This window comes from Panthera uncia, chromosome F2 (assembly GCF_023721935.1).
Source record: "Panthera uncia isolate 11264 chromosome F2, Puncia_PCG_1.0, whole genome shotgun sequence".
In the NCBI taxonomy this organism is placed as follows: Eukaryota; Metazoa; Chordata; class Mammalia; order Carnivora; family Felidae; genus Panthera; species Panthera uncia.
Genome location: NC_064812.1, coordinates 76,011,947 through 76,036,325, shown reverse-complemented (window position 1 = coordinate 76,036,325; position 24,379 = coordinate 76,011,947). Strand labels below are relative to the sequence as shown.

Here is a 24,379-nt window from a genome sequence, read left to right as displayed (position 1 = left end):
GAAATGTGTGGGGCGCCTGGGTGGCCCAGTCAGTGGAGCGTCCGACTTCGGCTCAGGTCATGATCTCGCGGTCTGTGAGTTCGAGCCCTGCGTCGGGCTCTGTGCTGACGGCTTGGAGCCTGCTTCGAATTCTGTGTCTTCCTCTCTCTCTGACCCTCCCCCGTTCATGCGGTCTCTCTCTGTCTCAAAAATAAATAAACGTTTAAAAAAAATTGAGAAATGTGTATCCTCCAACTCTGCTCTTCTTTTTATGAGATTGTTTTGGATATTCTAAGTCCCTTACAACTGCATGTGAAGTTTAGAATCAATTCATCAATTTCTGCAAAAAGAAAAAAAAAAAGGAAGCCAAGATGTTTATAGGGATTGTGTTTGTTTCATATACCAATTCTGGGGCCCTGGGGTCATTTTACACACTTTACTTTACACACTTTACAAATGTGCAGTATGATGTTAGAAGCCAACTCTTGGCTTAATCATTAGATGACTAGTTACCTCATAAGAAAAATCACTTTCATCCTACATGACACCAATCAAGAAGTGTAATAATCCTTGGGCTTCAGTTTGGGTATGAGTTGAGCATACATTTCTAGCCACAAAACTGACTCCTGCTAAAATGACCTTTTAAGAAACCTACACAGATTAAGGCAGACCACCTGTCTCTCGACTGCATAGCCCAAGATTATCAGGCCCTAGTCTGTGTCTCACACAACTAATGCAGAATATGGCGAAGCAATCTATTTTATCATTATATCCTAAGCGATAGATCGCTTAAATCATTTCTTTCAATTTTAGGATTAAATTTGAATTAGTAGTATATTTCTGCCAGTAGGGGGCAGTCATAACATACCTAGACATTCAAAATAGGAGGCTCTACCTGGAATAGAACACGAAAGAACCGTGGATAAACTGCTGATCCACCAAACAGATTAGCCTTTTGCTTCAAATAGTGTAACTTTCCAGAGAGGTTCCCTGGCGGACTGACGGATGGCCCAGCATTGGCCAAACGAAGAGAAATAGAGTGGACCCTGGGCTAGTGTTGTTAAAATCAGGCTGCAGGACTCGTTTGGAGCTTTACTGTAAAAACATGCCCAGTCCTTCCCAAGACAACCAAGAGTGCCTCCAGAAACATTTCTCCAGGCCATCTATGTGGAAGCAATTTCTGCCCCTGCCTAGGGCTGAGGGATATAATGCAAATATTCACCAGACCATGGAAAATGAAGGAAGCCCCGAGGCTGTGCGTGACGTCAAGGTAAGATGATCTCCACCATCCATGATGCTTTCTTGACAAGGAAAAGGTTTATCTGGAAAGATTATAAAACCATAAGCAAGCTTTGGCTCAGTGAGCTATTCCTCTATCTTATTGACAATTTATCAAAATGTTTTCAAGCCAACCCCAAGAGAAAAACTAGAACCTTGATAATTAATTAACTTCTCTGTCCAGTTTTCTCCAACCTATGCAGCTTCCCTTTACTAAGACAAATGCTTACCTATTTATTATTTGTTTGTTTCAGGAGGTAATGTTTTCAAAGGCAGGAAACTCAGCCATAGTTTCTTTTGACTATTGATGCTTTGTGGCTATTGTGGCTTAGATGTTTTTCTCCGAAATAAAAATTATATCGCGTGTAGTAGTGAAAGAAAAATTATCGACCACTTTCTACAGAAATTGCTTGAGAAAAAACTGATAAAATAATGCAGGAACGTAAGAACATTAAGAAGCTAAGGGATGTTTTTCCTAAATTCACAGTTTCTTAAGGTGAATTTTTGAAGCGTGGATGTCTATCAATAGATAACATCATTTCCCCAAACAGTGACAATTTCCCTGCTCAGTGTTGTGTGTATCCTTGCAGTTTAAGCCTGTAAATCCTCTTAACTATTAATAGAATCATCTCGTAAAAGATTATTCAGAGTGGAGGGGGATGAGTATGTGTTACTGTCCTCCCATAATCAGAGCTCAGAATTAAATGCTGCAATCGTACTACTGCAAACCTATCCAAATACTTTAACACCAAAAAATTTATCTATCCTTTTACGATGGCTCATATCCTGATCATAATCTTGATTTCTTGTCAGTCATGTTATTTTAACCAACTGGCACAAGACGAAGGAAAGTGCTGTGTGTTTTTGTTTGCTTGTTTGTTTTTATAAATGTTTATTTTTGAGAGAGAGAGAAAACACAAGCGGGGGAGCGGCAAAGAGAGAGAGGGAGACACAGAATCCGAAGCAGGCTCCAGGCTCTGAGCTGTCAGCACAGAGCCCGACGCGGGGCTTGAACTCACGAACCACGAGATCATGACCTGAGCCGAAGTCGGACGCTCAACCGACTGAGCCACCCAGGTGCCCCAAGTGTGGTGTTTTTTCCTAAGTCATTAAAAAGATTTTTCTGTAGAAATGTACTGACCTTCATTTTTGAGATTTCAGACAGATGTTGTGAAACTTCAAGCCCCTGTTATCACCTGAGCACTAGGTCTTTAGGAAACTAAAATGAAATGGATATACCGGCCAGAAGCCCTTCATTGATGGGCATCTAAGCCTAAATGCAAAAGAGATTTCTGAAAGGTAGACCTTGGAGGCTACTCTGGGGAACAGCAACGTACGTTTTGTGTGTGCACGTGATATACACATAGGTGCGCACACACATGTAATTGCAAAGTTCTCATTGTGTGGAGGGGTACGCTTTAAGCAGAATCCTAGACAGATGAGTTGGAAAAGCATTTGCGCGTCAGCAGCCTCTTCCCACAGCATCCTGGAATCAAATGTACCACCAACACCAGGCAATCCTAGCTGCCATCCTGACCTCATAACAGGTTCCAGCCTGTACAGCCCAGGTGTGAGCAGTCAGGAGTGACCCTGCCGGGATGCTACCGGTCTCTCCAATCAGTTCAAAACATCTTTTTTGTCGCATCTGAATAGAGACGGTCACATAGGTGAACACGTCCCTCGTCCAGCATATACAAGAATGGTAGAACTCACCTCCTTTTAATTCTACAAATACGACTGTATCCACAGGATCTGCCAAACCTGGGCCAGGTTTTGAGAAAGATGGGCTCCTAGTGGGAAAGACAAACGTATCAGCATATGATCACATTATCGGCGTGACTTATGTCAATGGTAGGGGATATCCACGTAATTACAATCTTTCAATCATTAAGGAAATAGGAAGTTAGGAATGGTATATGAGCAACTGAAAATGGCCTAATGAGGGGCGCCTGGGTGGCTGTCGGTTAAGCGTCCGACTTCAGCCCAGGTCACGATCTCACGGTCCATGAGTTCGAGCCCCGCGTCGGGCTCTGGGCTGAAGGCTCGGAGCCTGGAGCCTGCTTCCGATTCTGTGTCTCCCTCTCTCTGACCCTCCCCCATTCATGCTCTGTCTCTGTCTCAAAAAGTAAAATAAACGTTAAAAAAAAAATTAAAAAAAAAAAAAAAGAAAATGGCCTAATGAAAGAGTGAAAGAGATGAGATGTAAGGTAGGAATGTGAAATAATGTCTAGAAATGTAGAAAAGTAGGCAGGGAGAGAACGGGCTAGAATGTGTCTAGATGTCTAGAGGCCATTGATAAAAACATTAAAAAAAATCTTAAACCTAAGCCTCACACCTTAAACAGCAATTAGTTCAAAGTGCATCACGGACTTGAAAAGTACAACCATAAGGAAAACTAGAAAACTTCTTGGAAAAACAATTTTTTGTGAAGCTTTGTGACCTAAGGCTAAGCAGAGTTCTTAGACATCAGAAGTATAGTCCAGAGGGGGGCCTGGGTGGCTCAGTCGGTTAAGTGTTCGACTTCGGCTCAGGTCATGATCTCGTGGTTCGTGAGTTCGAGCCCCGCGTTGGGCTCGGTGCTGACAGCTCGGAGCCTGGAGCCTGCTTCGGATTCTGTGTCTCCCCCTCTCTCTGCCTCTCCCCCGTTTATGCTCTGTTTCTCTCTGTCTTTCAAAAATAAATAAATGTTTATTTTAAAAAAATTTTTTTTAACGTTTATTTATTTTTGAGACAGAGAGAGACAGAGCATGAACAGGGGAAGGTCAGAGAGAGAGGGAGACACAGAATCCAAAACAGGCTCCAGGCTCTGTGCTGTCAGCACAGAGCCCGACGCGGGGCTCAAACTCACAGACCGCGAGATCACGACCTGAGCCGAAGTCAGCCGCTCAACAGACTGAGCCACCCAGGCGCCCCAGAAATAAACAAATGTTTAAAAAAAAAATTTTTAAGTATAGTCCATAAAGGAAAAATTAATAAGTCGAACCTCAAAATATCAAAAATAGACTTTTGCTCTGCCAAAAACGCCTATTAAGAGGATAAAAAGACAAGCTACAGACTTTGAGAAAATATATACAAACCGTGTATCTGACAAAGGCCTTGTGTTTAGACTATGTAAAGAACTCTCAGAACTCTGGGATAAAATAACACACAATCCAACAAGAATATTAGCATTTTATTAAAGAGCATATACAGATGGCAAATAAACCTGCGAAAAGATAGTTAACATCATAGCCCCAAGGGAAACACAAACTAAAAACACAATAAACTAGATCATCCATATATTCCTGGTAAGAATGCACAGTGGTACAACCGGTCTGGAAAATAATTTGGCAGTTTCTTTCAAACCCAAACATGCAACCATCATATGGCCCACCTATTTCACTACTGGCCCTTTATCCCAGAGAAATGAAAACGCACGTTGACACAAAATCTTGCATGCTAACGCTCACAGCAGCTTCATTCAGAACGGCCAAAAACTAGAAACATCCCCAAAGTCCTTCAAAAGTTGAATGAAGGACTGTGGTACATCCATGCTATGGAATACTAAGGAAACCCCTGCAACAACAACAACAAAAAGAATCAACTGTTGATACACAAAAGGAATGAACTTTTGATATATGTCCCTTAGATAATCTCAAAGGAATGATGCAGAGTGAAAAAAAATAATGATCCCAGAAAGCCGAGTAAAGTATGATTCCATGTATATAACATTCTTGAAATGAAATTATAGAGTTCGAGAATGGATTCATGGTTGCCAAAGATTGGGGGCACTTTGGGGTGGGACAGTTCTTTCTCCTGATTTCAGTGGTGGGGACAGAAACCTACGGATGTGATAAGATTCTTTGGAAGTACGTGCACACACACACGCGCGCTCCTGCACACACACACACAAGTGAGTGCTTACAAAACTGGCGAAATCCGAGTAAGTTCTATGAATGGTACCAATGTGGGTTTCCTGGCTTTGATGTTATACAACAGTCATGCAGTTTCCATTGGGGAAGCTAAGTGAAAAGTGCCTGGGACCACTTTGCACGTTCTCTTTTGGAACTTACTATGAATCTATAATGATTTCAAAATAGAAAGTTAAAAGAAAACAAACCTCCAAAGGCCGGTAGACTGATGATACCCACAGAGCACTGCCTGCGTGTTTCGTCGTGGTTTTTCTGGTTGTTCTTTTCATTTGGAACCAATTTCACTGGGTCAGTAGCACTGATGTCATTAGACCTGTTTTAGAGATGAGAACCCAAGTTCAGAAACACTGGTTGGTTACATTGTATGAAGTCAGCGAGTGGTGATTTGAACCTAGGTTTTTTTGGTACGGATTTCTTTGCTAATTCAGTGGCTTCTGACAGTGATTTACAAAGCAGACCATAATTTCATGGGCCTGAAGCCAGATTTCTTAATAGGGTTTTCTTTGTGCATTCAGCCTAAAGTACTCCAACATGCACCACTAATTTACTACAGAATAAATTCATACCCCCGCATATATAATCACACACCTGTCTTCATCATCATATTTTTCTCCATCAGGATTTTTGCTTCCTTTCTTTCATTCAGGACAAGGAGTGCTAGGGAAGGTAGGGTGTCCCCTGAGCTAATCGCTTCCTAAGTGACAGACATGAGAAAGAGAGAAAGTAAAAAGCCACACGGGCAAGAAGTCAAATCCATCTATCGATACAGATTTATGTGTGTATATGTGTAGGCATCCCTCTTCAGTAATGAAAATGGTCGGAGCTTAGACAAGAAAGTTCCTTCCACAAAATTATTTTTTTTTTAACCTGGAGATCAAGAGTCGCATGCTTTACAGACTGAGCCAGCCTGGCACCCCTCCACGAAATTATTTTTCCTATCATTCCAACATCAATGCGCCTCTAAGAGCACAGGCTTCTAAGTGCCCTCCTGTTCCAGACGTGTGATCCCCTGAGCAGCTGATCAAAGCACTTGTTTCGAGACGTTATACACTGAAAGGAGAAAAATAAATGTCAAGGCCCCAAAGGGTAGCTACAAAGACAATGGTGCTTTGTGTGATGAAAAGGATACAGAAAAAAAGAGAAAAAAAAAATCTTAGTAAAAAGGAATTATGCTTCTAGTATCCAATACCTCAACATGAATGTACTCAGAAGACAAAATTATTTTGTCCTGCCTCCATTTGTGAAAGAGTAAGTTCGGTAGGGATTAAATTAGTTCTTTTTTTTTTTTTTTTGACAGCCCTCTGAAAAGACTCCTGTAGTAATTAGTTTAACACTTAAGATGTTCACAAACCTCTTGAGAAAAAGGTTCATTTGGAAGCATGTTGTTGTGATTATATCTTCTATAGTTCGCATGCAAATGTTAATTGGCAATCCTCCAGAACCTATTATAGGGGGTTTCTAGATGAGTATAGCAAAGTATTATTATTATTATTGAAGTATACTTGAAGTACAATGTTATATTAGTTTCAGGTGTACCGCATACGGATTTGACAATTTTATACATTATGCTATGCTCACCACGAGCATGACTGTCTTTAACTCAAAGGCGGGATGGCTCACCAGACTCCAGGTTCAGGGCTTTCCATGAGCCATCTGTGTCTTGCCTTCCTTTGATGAGGACCTTAAGGAAGCCCATGGGTGTAGTCTTCGGAAACGTGAAAAAGTTCCTCAATTACTAGCTCACAGAACCCAGGGCAATCGTGTCACATTAAGAGCCAAACAAAAATAAAGTCAAATAACATTTCAGCTTATCATAAAGCGTATGGTTATCATCCCACAGTTTTGCTTATATGGCTCATTTGGACTCTCTCTTACCTTGATGAAGATCTAAGAGACCACCAGCTCATGCCTTCCAAAGTAAGAAGTGAAACAGTGGTCAATTCCAAAGTGAATGGCAAAAAGTAACTGCTGAAATCCCTCATATAATTTTCATAAAATTTAAGAAATGTTTTCACGAATAACAAATAAATGTTTCTCCTTGGCTGACAAAAACACCAGACACAAAATATTAGGTTTTTCAAAAAAATTTTTTTTAACATTTATTCATTTTTGAGAGACAGAGACAGAGCGTGAGCGGGGGAGGGACAGAGAGAGAGGGAGACACAGAATGTGAAGCAGGCTCCAGGCTCCGAGCTGTCGGCACAGAGCCCGACGCGGGGCTCGAACCCACAAACCGCGAGATCATGACCTGAGCCGAAGTCGGACGCTTAACCGACTGAGCCGCCCAGGCATCCCACGAAATATTAGATCTTTAGTGCAAACAGCCCAACTCAGACACCTCAGTCTGTATCAGTCGGGTAGGCCAGTTCATGCTGCAGTAACAAATACACCCCTCATATCTCAGTGACTTAACAATAAAAGCATATTTTTCAGTCATGCCACAGTTTGGGGTAGGTCAGACTCTACCCAGTGACCCCGGACTCACACTGCTTCCGTCTTGGTGGCTCTGCCAGGTAGCGGATCCAAAGTCACTCTCCAGGCATACTTAGGAAAGGGAGAGTGGGAAAGGAAGCTTAACTCCCTCTGAGGGAGGTGAACGTCATTACTTCCATTCGTGTTCACCCTGATCAGAGCTGGGCACGTGGCCAACGTGATCGCAAAGGAGGTTTACATTACATCACAGAGATGACCCAGGTACTGAGAGGCCTCACCATTCCCACCACACCTCCCACTTGGCCCCACTTGTAAGAGAAAACTCGGATGACTACAAAAGGAGTACGGCATTCCTTATACTTCAGAAAAGCATGTATATTTTTAAAAAATATGTACATATGCGTACATACATGGAAGAATGTATAATATGTATCTGTGCTTTTCTTTTTTTTTTTTTTTTTAATTTTTTTTTTTCAACGTTTTTTATTTATTTTTGGGACAGAGAGAGACAGAGCATGAACGGGGGAGGGGCAGAGAGAGAGGGAGACACAGAATCGGAAACAGGCTCCAGGCTCCGAGCCATCAGTCCAGAGCCTGACGCGGGGCTCGAACGCACAGACCGCGAGATCGTGACCTGGCTGAAGTCGGACGCTTAACCGACTGCGCCACCCAGGCGCCCCTCTGTGCTTTTCAATTGATTTCAAAAAGCCAATCCTCTGAAGTTAAAAACCAGCCATTAATTACTTTTCATGAATTATCATAAAGGAGGCTTCTGAGAAAATGCGACTCTTCCCTCCAGTGGGAATATCTACAAACCAAGTGCTTGCTTACTAACACCCAACGTTTTATTTTCCACACTGGAACTAAAGATTTTTCTAAATTTTTTTCTAATATTTATTTATTTTTGAGAGAGAGAGAGAGACAGAGCGTGAGCAGGGGAGGGGCAGAGAGAGAGAGGGAGACACAGAGTCTGACGTGGGGCTCAAAACCACCGACAGTGAGATAGATCATGACCTGAGCTGAAGTCGGATGCCTAACTGACTGAGCCACCCAGGTGCCCCAAAACTAAAGATTCTTCTATTCTGAAAATAACAATGTACCAGAAAAATCCACATGAGTTCTAGTCTTCAAAGTTTCAGATGAAAAATTTAAATACAAGTTTTGGTCATGTTTGCCATTTACTTAGACATTTAAATAATTGTCTTTGAGGGTTTTACATTAAAAATTAGGTTTTTGGGGGTGCCTGGGTGGCTCAGTCGGTTGAGTGTCCGACTTCAGCTCAGGTCATGATCTCACGGTCCGTGGGTTCGAGCCCCACGTCGGGCTCTGTGCTGATGGCTCAGAGCCTGGAGCCTGCTTCACATTCTGTGTCTCCCTCTCTCTCTCTGACCCTCCCCCACTTGTGGTCTGTTTCTCTGTGTCTCAAAAATAAATAAATGTAAAAAAAATTTAAAAACAAATTAGGTTTTTGCCATTGGATTATATTTTCAGAGGCCAACATCTCCACCGGTGCTACAAAGTGATTTGTTTTGGCACAGATCAATAGTATTTTAAGGTATTTCTTTGCTCTTCGGAAGTTTTTCTGAATGAGAATGGGTTAAAGGATATCTGGCATTAGGTAGTTTTCTCATGTAGCCCAAGTGTGCTTTTGTTCTTGAGAACGGAAACCTAGAGTTCCTGAAAACACAAAGGAACAGCGGTGATTCTAAAACTGATGCCTCCGGGTGGCTTCCTGGGCGTTATGATTCACACCACACTCAGCGCCTGGGACAACGTGCAGTAGTAAGTCCCTGTTCCTTGGAGGTGTCCCGGAATTCCCCGATGCTTCTTTTCTTTCTAAGTTTTTGTTTAAATTCCAGTTAGTTAACATAGAGTGTCATATTAGTGTCAGGTGCACAATACAGCAATTCGCCACTTCCGGACCACACCCGGTGCTCATCCCAGGTGCCCTCCTTAATCCCCATCACCTGTTTCCCCCAGCAACCCCCACCACCTCCCCTCTGGGAACCAGTTTGTTCTATCTAGTTAAGAGTCTGTTTCTTGGTTTGCCCCCCCCCCCTCTCTCTCTCTCTTTCTCTTTGCTTATTTGTTTTTCTTAAATTCCAGATATGAATGAAATCATACGTTATCTTTATTTCTCTCACTTATTTCACTTGGCAGGAAACATCTTAACTTCCAGGGTACTGTGGCACCACCACAGAGTCCTAATCGAGCACTAACAGCGCTCCTCTTCTTGGAAATCTTATAGATCTTATAAATCTCTGAAGCACTAAATAACTGAAGACAAACTGATTTACAGCAGGAGAGCTTTGAAGAAAGAAACTGTATGTCCCAAGCCAGTGTCATTCCTGCCCTTGCTCACTCGCTCGCTCGCTCGAGAGACATTTTAAGAGAGGCAAGTGTATGGGTTCTGACACAGCCACACTTCCTGCACAAATCACGTGGAAGTATGTTTCAGAGCCATGATAAATGAGGGCAAAATAAGAATTCAAATATGGGGCAGTCCCGGTTGGGAAGGATTGATGGTAATTATTGAAACGGTCCCTCAGATGGAGGTATTCGATGTAAAAAGTCACTGCAAAAGGTGGTTATTGTTTAAAAGTTTGGTTATATTATAAAAAGGAGACACAAATGGGGGAAGGGGCTTACAATTCCATTTGGATTCACAGATACAACAAGAGGAAGGGAGATCAGAAACATGGGTCCTACTCCTCACGTCCAGTAAAAGGAAGTCAGAAGAGACTGTGGTTATGCTTAAAAAAAAAAAAAAAAAAAAAAAATCCTTTAAGAGGCAAGCGGAAATGGTTTCAGAAGAAAGACATGTGACCTTCAACTTCCTTCAAAATGACAGGGGAAGTGGGGAGTCAGGGGGAACGATGAAGCAGAATTGGCAATAATGCTAATACTGAGTGATACATACGAGAGTTCACGAGTATATTCGCTCCGGGTTTTATTTGAAAATACACATAATAAAAAGATTTCATCTCACAGCCTGGAGGTTAGAATTTACCCTTTGAAATTAAGCAACAAATAGACTCATAAATACACAAATACAACTTTCCATATGTCTATTTATACCACAGTGGGAGCTGTTAGCACACGGTTCAGACATCCACTGGATAGCACAACTGATCCTGACCTTTCAGAAAAATCTTTAAAAATGGCAAAAGATCCTGTCTGGAAGTCTAAACAAACATACTGCCCTGGTTGGCCTCATACTGTTTGGGCTTCCCCCCACCCACCCCACCCCCAAAATCTCATAAATGCTCAGATTTTATTTTTTTATTTAAAAAAAAATTTTTTTTAACGTTTATTTATTTTTGAGACAGAGAGAGACAGAGCATGAACGGGGGAGGGTCAGAGAGAGAGGGAGACACAGAATCTGAAACAGGCTCCAGGCTCTGAGCTGTCAGCACAGAGCCCAACGCGGGGCTCGAACCCACGGACCGTGAGATCATGACCTGAGCCAAAGTCGGACGCTTAACCGACCGAGCCACCCAGGCGCCCCTAAATGCTCAGATTTTAAATTAATGGTTAGGAAAAAAATATATCTAAGGCTCATTTTCCCTATTCAAAAGATCTCATAAAATCATGTTGTTGGCTTTCCTGTCAAAACCAAGCCAGCCTTGGGGTGCCTGGCTGGCTCAGAAGAGCACGTGACTCTTGACCTAAGGGTTGTGAGTTCAACCCCCACATCGGGTGTAGTAAACAAATAAAAGAAAATCAAGCCAGCCTTCACAAAACCATAAAATCACTGCAAATATCTTAGGAAATTTACATTAAAGTTTTGCCTTCTTGCAAGGTAGAGATGTAGGTGAACTTTACTGGGAACGTTTGATTGTAAACTTGTTATAGGTTCTGTCTGAACCATGTATCTCTATTCTGTGGGTAAAAGCAATTCAGATCAAGTTTGTGTCATCTGGCTATTTATTTTAGAAACTTTGGTCGAATGGTTTCACACTTACTGCATTTAAAATGACCGAGAAAAGGAATTTTTAAATGAAGCAAATATGCTGACAGACAATATTCAGTTTAAGCCACGCAGTGACTGTTGGAATAGATTTCAAATATTCAATAACGAAACCCAAATTGCAGAGTACATAAGTAATTGAATCTGACATCAATGATGTAACCAAATATGTTTTTCCATATGAATATATATTTTGCTTATAGAATTTTGAATTCTCAGCACTAAAAATTGTAAGGCTTCATTTTCAACGGTTGGCCATTGCAAGGACTTTTATTTGAAATAAGACCTAAACGTTAACTCAAATATCATAAGCATAGTCTCAACGCATTTTGGTAACGAACTTTTCAGACTGTGTGTGACCAGAAGATAAAAAGAAACAGCAGGAAGGCAGGAGCCCGGCCGCTCAGGAACCTGAGCCTAGGAGTCTGCGGAAGGTGCTAGAAAGACAGTTCAGCACCACACATCTCCTCTGTTTATCCCCTATTTAGCAAAGATCTGTGGGTGGGCTCCCCCAGCAACTGGAGCCTAGTCCCAGACAAACCCTTTCCCCCACCGGACATGGTGGACGGTGAGGTTTGATGTGACCTTCTGTGCTCCCTTGAGTCAGGCCAGATTGATCCAGTTCAGGTCCAGTGTGTCTGGTAGCCCAGACACACTGCTACGTGCATAATTTTACCTACAAATTATCATTAAAGGCTGCTCGAGGTTATGTAAGAATGGTTAAGCAGAAAGGACCAAATGGAATGAATAAAACATTACTAGAAAGAAATGATCAAAGCATTTGATATTACCAATTTCACACCACATTTCTCCATTCTGTGATGAATCTCCTCTCTCTACTTCTGCAAGTTGGACCGAGCCCCATTTATTTAAGACTTTCATCTGTGACCATTTGCCCGGAATGTCACATGTTCTGAAGGGTATATTGTTTTAAGTTTTCAGTCAAGGAGAGAGCTTTGCTACCATCAGCAGCATCCAAGGAGGACATGCACTTAATTGTGTTGACAACGTTTGTTACAGAGAAAGGTGGCCGGATTGAACAATAAGCATACACGGTTAGCAAATAAAAGCTAGGCACTCTTGCTTCCTTCTTTCTGTGTTTGTCTTTTCTTTAAAATAGCGGCAAACTGGGGCGCCTGGGTGGCTCGGTCGGTTGGGCGTCCGACTTCGGCTCAGGTCATGATCTCACGGTCCGTGAGTTCGAGCCCCGCGTCGGGCTCTGTGCTGACAGCTCAGAGCCTGGAGCCTGTTTCGGATTCTGTGTTTCCCTCTCTCTGTGACCCTACCCCGTTCATGCTCTGTCTCTCTCTGTCTCAAAAATAAATAAAAACGTTTAAAAAAAAAAAAAATAGCGGCAAACCGACTATTTCCAACAACTGACTGGTGTCATTAAGGTCGGTAAGCTTCCCCTGTCCCAGAGTTGCAATTTTGGAAAAGAAAGCCAGCATTTTCCACCTTGTGGTGGCCCCTGAGGGAGTCCAGGCTTTGGGGAACCAATCATTGCCTTTTGTGCATTCTTTACAGCACTTGAGATGGGCAAGGTGAAGAGGCGGAGGGTGTGGGAAACAGGAAGCAAAAGAAGGTCTCCCAGGCACAGACTGGGAGATCAGGGAAGTTTGCCATCATCACTCTCCCCTCTCCCCTTCCCGAGACGCTTCTCTCACATTTCCAGGCATAACTGAGGCAACTCATTTTCTCAGTCTGGCCTGGTTTTTCTCACTAGAAAAAAAATTAAAGTTCAAATTCATTTGCACTTCGATGTAAATATATTTAATAGATTGTTCCTTCTCACAAAATCTGTAAGGCATTCTAAGATTAGGGCCACAGGAAGACCTTGCAGGGGTGTAACCTGAGGCATCTAAAAGCTGAGCAGAAGAGAAACCTTGGTGTTTGGGGCTATTTCTGGCCCCTTCTCAGAAGCCACACTCCAGGCTGGGCCAAATCCCAGCTGCATCTGGCACCGGCTGCTGCTGCTGCTGATTACAGAGACGCCGCGGCATTCCCGGCGTCCTCTTGGCACTTCGAGAGCCTCCTCTCTCTCTGTGCAACCTTGGCCAAAGGCCAGGTTAGAAGTCTCCTTGGCTCATCCATCAGAAATGAGCTGGTTTTCGGGCGCCTGGGTGGCTCAGTCACTTGAGCCTCTGAATCTTTGATTTCAGCTCAGGTCATGATCCCAGGGTCATGGGATCGAGCCCCATATCAGACTCTGCACTGCCTGCTTGAGATTCTCTCTCCCCAACTCACACAGCATGCGCTCTCACTCTCTCTCTCAAAATAAATAAACATCTTTAAAAAAAAAAAAAAAGAAAAGAAATGAGCTGGTTTTTAGAAACATGAAATCACAAAAGAGAGGAGAAAAGAAATGAAGGCTCGTGACAGTTTCAAATGCCTTCTCACTGAGTCAAGACTCGGCGCTCAGCTGCACCCTCTTGGCACACAGCTCCCCACCTCGCGCCCAGATGCAATAGCAATTTTGGGGAGCCCAAGAGCAAGATAGGCTCTTGAGCCCTAAAACTTTGTAAATGCCAAGACCGGAGGGAGTCAAAGAATGGTAAATGCTGACATCTGCTGGACGATACGGCATTGCAGGATTGCCATCCAGTAAAACCTAACACTGCGTTGGAAATAAAGGAAGTCTGATTGCTTGAAGACATCCTTTATCCCAACTGCAAAAGTTCTGCTAGGTGGATCTTTTTGGTACGCAGGTACAAACCAGGAAGTATGATGACATAAGAGCACTGTCTTTGTCATGGCGAGAACTGGTTTTCGAATTCGGGTCCACGTGGGGTTTAATTCTCTGAGTCTTAGTTTTCATCTATAAAATCAAGACAATGATACCTCTCATACAGAATTTTATTAGTTTTTTTTTTTTTAATCAATACTTTGAATTTTAAAACACAATCTGCACCCATGGGTCCGGGCTTCCCATTGGTCCCACGCTGCTGTCCTGAGGAACCCCTGGGACCTGCATGTTTGATTTGCACTCAGTTTCCCCCACAACAGTTGTTAACTTCATTATTCCCATCCACGGGCAGAGCCTCACACGTACTGGGCACATGGTAAGAGCCCAGTCAATGCTGATTTGTTGATTGATTAGTAGATAGAAATGTGTTATTTCCCTACTCTGTTCCCACCACATGGGTGAAACACTGAGTTTTCTCTACCTCTTTGAGACCATCGTTAGGGGGCGCCTGGGTGGCTCAGTCGGTTGAGCGGCCGACTTCGGTTCAGGTCATGATCTCGCGGTCCGTGAGTTCGAGCCCTGCGTCGGGCTCTGTGCTGACAGCTCGGAGCCTGGAGCCTGGAGCCTGTTTCAGATTCTGTGTCTTCCTCTCTCTGACCCTCCTCCGTTCGTGCTCTGTCTCTCTCTGTCTCAAAACTAAATAAACGTTAAAAAAAATTAAAAAAAAAAAAAGACCATCGTTAGAATCTCATGTGCTGTGAAGGAAATTAATGATAGTTATGGATCCTGAATGGTCTCAAACTCTGTAATTTCAAGTCAGTGCCAACTTCCAGCCTCAAGAAAAACACCCCTTTTAAAATGCAGAGCAAAGCAATCCAATTCAGTGGAGTCCAACTCAAAGAAATCAATGATGGCTAACAAGTTCTCCCAGCAGCCAGGCCGGGCAGCCGGGCCAGCAGAGAGAGAACGAGCCTTGGGACGGGGCCCTGTGCAGCCTCAGTGAGACTCACACAAAGCCTGGCTTATTAGAAACCACTGGAAGACCTACAAGGCCCAGGCAGACTTCCTGGGCCCTGTCACAAATTTCCACTTTGAGGCAAACAGTGTCTTCCCCTGTTCTTGCCATCTTGGTTGTTGGTTTTTGCGCTCCGTCAGCGTGAAATCGGTGGGTCTGGCCTGGGACCGTGGGGACACACGGAGGCCAGGCTCCTTAAGAAAGACCTGCCCGTGTTCCCTTTTGCATCACGCCTTCTCTGAACACCCATTTTAATAAGCCCCATGCCCTGGAGGCTTGCGCACGGAACTGTGGCCGCTTCTATCCTGCTATTTCTCGTCTATTGCAGTTTACGAAGATTTGAGATAGGTTGTTTAGATCGTGTCATTTCTAAGTTCATTCGTTTAACAAATATTGATTGAATACCCATTATGTCTCAGAATGGCTTTAGGTTTTTTTGAGACACAGGTTTGAACAAGGCAAAGTCCTGACCCTCACAGACTATCACAACTCAGTGCAGGAAATGCTGTGACAAGAGCAAGCATACGGGCAGCTAACCCAACCTGGGAGAGCTTCCTGGAGGAAATGGCACCTAAACTGAGATTTGAAGGCTAAGTAGGAGACTGCCCTGGGAGAGAAGATGAGGAGCAGATTAGGAATGGGCAAGGCTCTTGCACTGTTGGTGGGAATGCAAACTGGTGCAGCCGCTCTGGAAAACAGTGTGGAGGTTCCTCAAAAAATTCAAAATAGATCTACCCTATGACCCAGCAATAGCACTGCTTGGAATTTACCCAAGGCATCCAGGAGTGCTGATGAGTAGGGGCACTTGTACCCCAATGTTTATAGCAGCACTTTCAACAATAGCCAAATTATGGAAAGAGCCTAAATGTCCATCAACTGACGAATGGATAAAGAAATTGTGGTTTATATACACAATGGAATACTACGTGGCAATGAGAAAGAATGAAATATGGCCTTCTGTAGCAACGTGGATGGAAATGGAAAGTGTGATGCTAAGTGAAATAAGTCAGGCAGAGAAAGACAGATACCATATGTTTTCACTCTTATGTGGATCCTGAGAAACTTACCAGAAGACCATGGGGGAGGAGGAAAAAAAAAAGAAGAAGAAAGGTTAGAGAGGGAGAGAGCCAAAACATAAGAGACTCTTAAAAACTGAGAACAAACTGAGGGTTGATGGGGGGTGGGAGGGAGGAGTGGGTGGGTGATGGGTATGGAGGAGAGCACCTGTTGGGATGAGCACTGGGTGTTGTATGGAAACCAATTTGACAATAAATTTCATATTAAAAAAAAAAAAAGAAAAAAAAAGAATGGGTAAGGATTCAGCAGAAGGAGAATTTATACCTGGAATGAGAATGAACAAGGGGATTTTAGGAACTGGGGAACTTTAACATGATTGATTGGAGCTTTGAGTACAAAGTAATAGTGAGAAAGAAAAGTGGATAAGTAAACAGAGTACGGATCAAATCACAAAAGGTCTACATGCCATATTAGGACCTATAGAGAAATGAGGAGCCAGTGAATGGTTAGAGGGAGGGGAGTAACATGACTGTATTTGCCTCTTAGAAAGATCAGTGTTTCTGCGGGGGGGGGGGGGGGGGCAGCAGGTCAGAGTGGACTCAGGCGCTGTGCAGACTCCAAGGCAGAAACTGTTTTGGAGGATGCTGTAATTTAATTAAGCGAGCTGGGGGAGTCACAGTGAGGATGTTGAAAAGCGTTCGCCTGGGGAGGCCTGCTGGCTCCAAAACTCCCTCTGGATCCTGCTCTGCTTCTCTGCTCTAAGGTACACGGTTTTTGTTTTGTGTGTGTGTGTGTGTGTGTGTGTGTGTGTTGTGTGTGTACACGTTTACGTGTGTTGGGAAGGGAGTCCCCAAGAGAGGACAATGGCAAGTGATCATGTGTCAGAAAAGGGCACGCACACTGAACCCAGAAATCAGCTGTTAAAAGCCTTAGAGACCATCTTCACTAAACCTCTCTGTACAGAAAAAGAAAGTACAGCCCAGATGAGCACAGACTTATTCAAAGTCACAAGGGAAAGGGCTGGTAGAACCTCCCTCTCCTGACTGCCACCCCTTCCTCCACCTACAGCCTTTCCCCTGCTCTGTGCTTTCACCTCTCTTCTCCCTTCTTTCCACTAAGCACCTTAGTGGAGCAACCGAGCCCAGGGGAAATGTTAGGATTCAAATGATGGCAGTGTTGGAAAGTTTTATATACAGACAGCGTAAGAAAAACAAGACTTTGGTGGCACGTGGGTGGCTCAGTCTATTAAGCATCCAACTTTGGCTCAAGTCATGACCTCACAGTTCGTGGGTTCAAGCCCCGCATCGGGCTCTGTGCTGACGACCCGGAGCCTGGAGCCTGTTTCAGATTGTCTCTCCCTTTCCCTCTGCCCCTCCCCTGCTTGCACTCTGTCTCCCTCCGTCTAAGAAAAAAAATTAATTAAAAAGAAAAAGAAGACTTTTAATTATATGAGCAGCCCTGTCCCCCGCAGTTCTCACGCTTGCGTTTTCCAAGCTTGTTTGCTTCTACCAACTCATAGGATTTTGATGAAAGTGTTTTTCATTTCTCATAGTTACTGACCTCAATCCTTGAAAAGCCTTAGGACGAACTATTACAATATGAACCTTGTTAACCTGTTCTATATCCTCTGAAGAGAAACTGCATATGAAGTGAAATTAATAAATGTATGATTTACAAGTTTATTAGACTTGGTCAATCATTGTGGAAAGCTTGGCTGCGTGACGATTACAAGCTTCCTTGAAAAAAATAAATAATTAAAGGGAAACTTTATAAATTATACAGGGTTTCGACTGTATTGTATTTCATTCCAGAATGACAATATTCTGTACTCCATGGATTTAACTTAGGAAAGGTGTCTGACACTACATGAGGCAAATTCTCCTAAAGCCTTCATTTGATGTGTTATTCTTTACGGTCTAAAATGTTAGGGCTTCTCTGTTAGGACTCAAAATACTGCTCTGAAGTTTTAGGTAAATCAGGCTATTACAAAAGCTGTATTGTCCTTTTAGGACCTCAGCAAACTAACTGTATTACTAAGGAAAGTAGAGAATCAGCAGCCATGTGATTAACTGAGCCAGTGCCTAGAGACGTCAGTAATTCGATCTCCAATGGCAGCTTGGAAGCCTAAAGGTCATGGAATTCTCATTACTTGCTGGGTGTGACAAGGAGGGGGAAATAGGAATTTTGGTCTAAGAGAAATCATGTGGTCAAAGGCATTTAACTACAATTAGCAACTATCAGGGGCATTCAGGGATATGGATCAACAGTATCACTGTCTTCAATTACTGTCTTTGTCAATCATCATGACTGACATCAGTAAATAATGACCATGTCCCCTGGATGTGGGTCAAGAAGTATGGCAGTCGTCGGAGGCATTGGTCGGTGGCCCAGTTCTGCTCCCCACCAGTCCTAACAAATCATCTGAGCTCACTGGTCTGTAGTTTCCTCATCAAATAGCTGTAAGGATGGGGCGTGGTGAGTAGTGAGATGCATGTATGAGAACATTTTGTGTTTGTACATTGGGGTAAAACATGGCAATTATTTTATGATAAAAATAAGTATGCAAAATATAATTGGGATTTTCTTAGAGTACTGCTTACTATTCCCTAGGAATAGCTGCTTGGATGTGTGTGTGTGTGTGTGTGTGTGTGTGTGTGTGTGCGCGCGCGCGTATACACACATATACACAAATGTATATGTATATACATACCAACATACACACATATATATGTTTTTTTTAATTGTAAGCATCCATGATTTTTTAAAATAGAGTAAATTGGACAAATGAAATTTTTATAGAGCTGGAGAACCCATAAAACATCACTAAAGCTTCAAAAATTCACTTGGAATTTTTCTTTTCAATTTTCTGATATTTTACGTAATAATAATCCCCTTCCTGATCTCTAGAGATATGGAAGAGTATGGAAGGAAGAGCACAGGTTTTAGTTTAGTTTAGTTTTTTTTTTTCTTCTCCAGTTTTTTTAATGAGCTAACAAACAAGAAAGATGGAGGAGAAGGCCCACGTAGATCTTAAAATCTTAGGACTTTGGTACATGGACCTTTTTTATTCCCACCATTTAAAAATGTTTTAGTTAAAAAATAAATAAATAAAAATAAAACAGTAAAATAAGAAAATAAAAATATTTTAGTTAATTTATATTTTTGAACTAGAAAATTCAGAATTAGACTAGTCCAGCCTTACAGCTGTGAACTAATACAATTGTTGTGGTCACCTCTACATAGGCAGAATGGGCCCTCCCCCCAACACACACCCCAAATTTGGTTCAGACGTCCAGACCAATGAGGCCACACGAACACCAAGAGAGCGTAGAAAGGTTTATTATTCACATAATGAGGCCCTCCGAGGAGAGCAGGGCAGGATGCTAACAGGTCCAAATGGCTTAAGAGAGCAGAAGGAGAGTGGCTTGGGATTTCATGGCAAGGTGGGAATTGAGGGTTCTGCTCTGCAAGAGCCAGGACTTGCACCGCGTGAAGGTCCTGCAGGTGCCAAAGGAGGAAGCATCTAGGCTGTCCCATCAGGTTGCCCAGATGTGGGGCAAAAGGGAAGAAGAGTAGTGGGGACTGAAAGCTGTCAGCCATCAATCAAGCATGAAAAAAGGGGGTGGAGCCAAACTCTTTAGTACAGACTCTATGACAATAATACAGAGCATAAAAGTGTATACAATATAGTACATCCATCTGGCCAGTGGCCAACCGCCACTCCCTGATCCACCCGAGGCAACCACTCTTCAGTCTTACCAGCAGCTTTGCAACCTCCCAGAGACAGGCTATGTATATACAAATATACGTACGTGCGAGCATGCACACACATAATTCACTCCTTTTGCTAAAGATCAAAGGGTAGTTAGTCACTGGATACTCCAAGGTTTTGTTTAAATTCCTTCAAACTTCTGTTGTTTTCTAGATAAGTGTCTTGGGCCAAGTTATTTCACCTGAGTCCCAATATAGTTTTTTGTAAAAGGGAGATGAGGCCAATACCTGCTTGTGGGGTTCACAGAAAGAAATAGCCAGTGTCTAGAATGTAACAGCGAATGTCCCTTTTGCCTTGTTTCCTTCTACTTCCGTGGCTGCCCTCTTTTGGCCTCTTTTGCAAACTCCTCTCCCTTTATTGACTGAAATATTGGAAGTTCCCTAGGTTTCCATCCTTGGCCCTTTTCTCTTCTCACTGGACTCATCATCCCTGGCTAATCTGAGCAGTGTCAAAGGCTCTGAGGCAGCTTATGGACTGATGAGTCCATTCAGCTCGGTCTCCTACAGCTCACACACGAATTTACAAAAGTCTACTGACCGTCTAGATTTACGTGTCTAGTAAGTACTTCATATTGTTATATGTCTTTACCCTTCCCCAAGCTCTTCTTCTCCTAAGTTCTCGATCTCAGTAAAATGGTACCTTATCCATCTGGTTTTGAACTGAAATTTGGGAGGCATAACCTTGCCCTTGCTCTCATTCCCACCTCTAATCAATCCCCAGATTTTGTTCACACTATTCAAAAGTATCTCTTGATCTGTTCATCTAGTTATCTCCATCCCACTGAATGCTTTTCTAGATCATTTCCCAAAAAAATTATTGCAACAGCATCTTCCCTGATCCCTCTTTCCAATCATGCCTGCCTCTAAGTAACACCAGAGGACAGAGAGATCCTTCTACAATACAAACCTGATCCTGTGAACTCCCTGATTAAGTTTTGTCAATGACTCCCCATTTCCATCTGGACATGGCTCAAATTCCTTAAATTGACTCAATCTTGTTCTATCTTTTCATCTCTTTCTAGAAATCCTACCCAATTCCAACAGCTTTAAATACCATATTATGCCAATAACTCCTAAATTTACATCTCCTAGACTCCCACCCAGACCTCTACCCTGAGCCCAAGTCTCTTCTACAGTAGCCTTCTTAACATCTCCATTTGAATGACTCATAGGCATCTAAGAAATGTGTTTACCAGGATTCTTGATTTCCCTCCCCATCTTCCTCAATTCAGCAAGCCACCCAACTGCTAAACTCAGAAAACCTGGGTATTATCTTTAATTCCCTTTTTCTCAGCCTGCACTTCAATCCACCTGAAGTGCAATTAATTCTCTCTAAAATATTTCGGTCTATCCGTTTCTCTGTATTTTATTCCCATTAGTGTCTAAGTCATCGTCTTCTCTCACTTGGACCATCGCCAAGCCTGGTGTTTCACTATGCCCGTGTGTGTCGCCTTCCAATTCACTCCAACACAAAGCACCAAAGGAGTCTTTTAAAAATATAAATCAGTGCATGTCGCTCTCTTGCTTAAAACCTTTCAGTGACTTAACACTGCTTTTAAAATAAAATCCCAAATCCTTGCCGTGACTTACTTGCCCTCCATGGGGCAAGTCTACATGGATTCTTACTATCCCCTCATTCACCACACTCCAACAGCAGGTCATTTTCTTCCTGACTCACTTTGACTGCAGAGCATCTAGGACAGTGCCTGGTACTTGAGACACGTGTGACAAATGCTGAAAAGATGAATAAATGAGTGGCTTACAAGACTTTTCTTGGACCCTGCTTCAGCTATTCTCTTTCTACTTCTACATATTACAGTCTAAGCCCCACTACATTGTAGAATAGAATGAGAGTTGGCAATGCCTACCTTGAAACACTTTTAGCTGGTGGCAGCAGAAATCAAAACGAGAGAACCCCAAGAGATGGGTGAAAACTCTGGCAGAATCAGGACTGATTCACCTCGCCATTTTTCCCCACTGGGTGGACATTCTCGGGCTCCTCTGAGCTCACATCTTGAAGAGTTTTCATGTTTTCTTTTCAACTGCGGTAAAATATAAATAACAAAATAATTTACCATTGTAACCATCGTGAAGTGTGTGATTCAGTGACATTAAATACATTCACAAGGTTGTAGACCCAACACCGCTGTCTATTACCAGAACTCTTCTATCAACGCAAACACTCTGCATCCATTATAGTGACTCTCCATTCTCCTCTCCTCCCAGCCCCTGGTAACCACTATGCTACTTTCTAGCTGCATGAATTTGCCTATTTTTAGTACCTCATGTAAGTGGAATCGCATAATATTTGTCCTTTTGTGTCCAGCTTCTTTCACTTGGCATAATGTTTTCAAGGTTCATCCATGTGGTAGCGTGTGTCAGACTTGCATCCCTTTCTATGAGTGATTAATATCTATGTTTGTTTTTTTCATTCATTTGTCCAACAAATATTTACTGAGCACTTCGTTAAGGTCCAAGCAGTGCTCTAGACCCTATTCATATAGCAATGAACAAAAAACAAAAAGTTACTGCATTCGTCACACAAATAGAGAAGTAAATATATAGTACGTCAAACAGTAAGAAGTGCTATGGAAAACCAATATTGCAAGACTAGCTGTATAGGAAGAGGAAACCTTCGTGGTAGGATGCGACTGTTCATGTCGTGCCTTGAGGGCTAGTGTAAGGTCTTTGGGTTTTACTCTGAAATAAGAAGCCAATACGAAGTTTGGAGTTACAGAGTGACCTAACCTGACCTACATTTTAAAGAAAAATCCTGGCTTCGGTATTAAGGGAATATGAGGCAAAATGAGGCAAAATGAGACAAAGGGGAAATACAAATACCAGCGAGGAGGATAACCCAATAGTCCAGGTGAACGATGGTTAAGACCTGTACCACAGAGTACTAGTCAAGGTTCTCCAGAGAACCAGAAACTATAGGATATATAGGTGATAGGTAGATTATGAGACAGGGAGAAGGGGGGAGGGGAGGGAGGAGAAAGGGAGAAGGAGGAGGAGAGGGAGAGGGAGAGGGAGAGGGAGAGGGAGAGGGAGAGGGAGAGGGAGAGGGAGAGGGAGAGGGAGAGGGAGATTTATCTTAAGGAATTGACTCATTCAGTTGTGTTGGCTGGCAAGTCTGAAATCCGCAGAGCAGGCCAACAGGCTGGAAACTGAGGAAGGGTTTCTGTGTTTCAGTCTTGTGGCCAGATTTCTTCTGAGAGAGAATCTGTTCCATGCCTCTTCCTCGTTTCTGATGGTTTGCTGGCAATCTTTGGCATTCCTTGGCTTGTAGATGCATCACCCTGATCTCTACTTTCGTTTTCACGTGGAATTCTCCCTGTGTGTGTGTGTGTCTCTGTCCAAATTTCTGCCTTTTATTTTACACCAGTCATACTGGGTTAGGGGCCTACGCCATTCTAACATGCCTCATCTTAACTAATTACATCTGCTACCACCCTATTTTTAAACAAGGTCATACTCTGGGGTACTGGGTTCAGAACTTCCACATATGATTTTGGGAGGAGACCCAATTCAGCCTACAACACAGAGTGATAGCTACGAATATAAGAAGCAGCTGGGAGTTTGCTGAAGTGTATGAAAGAAAGAGAGAAGTCAGGGATACTCCAATGTTTTTGACCTAAACCAAAATGATCAAGTTGCCATTCACTGAGATGGAGAAGAAAGTTTGGAGGGGAAAATCAAGAGTTCAGCTTTGCATATAATGCCAATAAATATATGGATAGACTGTATATTCAAATAAAGACCCACCTCCTACCCTAAGCTCCTCCTGTGGTTGACAACATCAGCGGGAGGCAGAGGGCCCAGGTGTCTCTGAAGGAACTGAGCAGACAGAACCTGCAGTGAGTCCTTTCCCCAGACATCCATGTCACCTAAAGTAGTCCTCATTTCTAGTCCCCTCCACTTCTGTTCCTAGCCCCGCCTTCGTCACTATCAATGTTCCATTATACGACAATTACTTATAACACCTCCATAGAAGCCCTAAGCATAGATCCACTTAAAAAGTTATTAAAAGAATGTATGAAGTCAGAGCTAATTATGAGCTACAGGGATATTCTTTTTAACAGTTGTACTTTCACTAGGAACACTGAGATTTGAAGTGAACCCTAATAGAAACATGTTATTAACAGTTTGGTTGGCCTCAAATTCATATTAACCTGTGACTTTAATATCCATGATCTGTCTATCTTATATCTTGACATTTTCCAATCTGCATGGTTTGTAGTCAGCACAAGCAAAGACTTGCCATTATAGCTTTAAATCACTGTCAATTAGATTCTTGGATCCCAGTGGAGGAACTGTCTCTC

The 24,379-nt window shown here is 42.8% G+C and overlaps 1 protein-coding gene across 2 annotated transcripts in view; it reads left to right on the top strand.

Moving 5' to 3' along the window:
- The first annotated feature begins 1,084 nt into the window (after positions 1–1,084).
- Positions 1,085–24,379, top strand: part of RGS20 (regulator of G protein signaling 20) — an 85,229-nt gene continuing 61,934 nt past the window's right edge. Inside the window, exons 1-2 of one of the 2 annotated variants that reach the window (XM_049633391.1) lie at positions 1,085–1,249; positions 23,920–23,927. In XM_049633391.1, the coding sequence (XP_049489348.1) occupies positions 1,085–1,249; positions 23,920–23,927 (173 nt within the window). The remainder of the gene's footprint in view (positions 1,250–23,919; positions 23,928–24,379) is intronic. The other variant, XM_049633390.1, reaches the window with a different exon arrangement.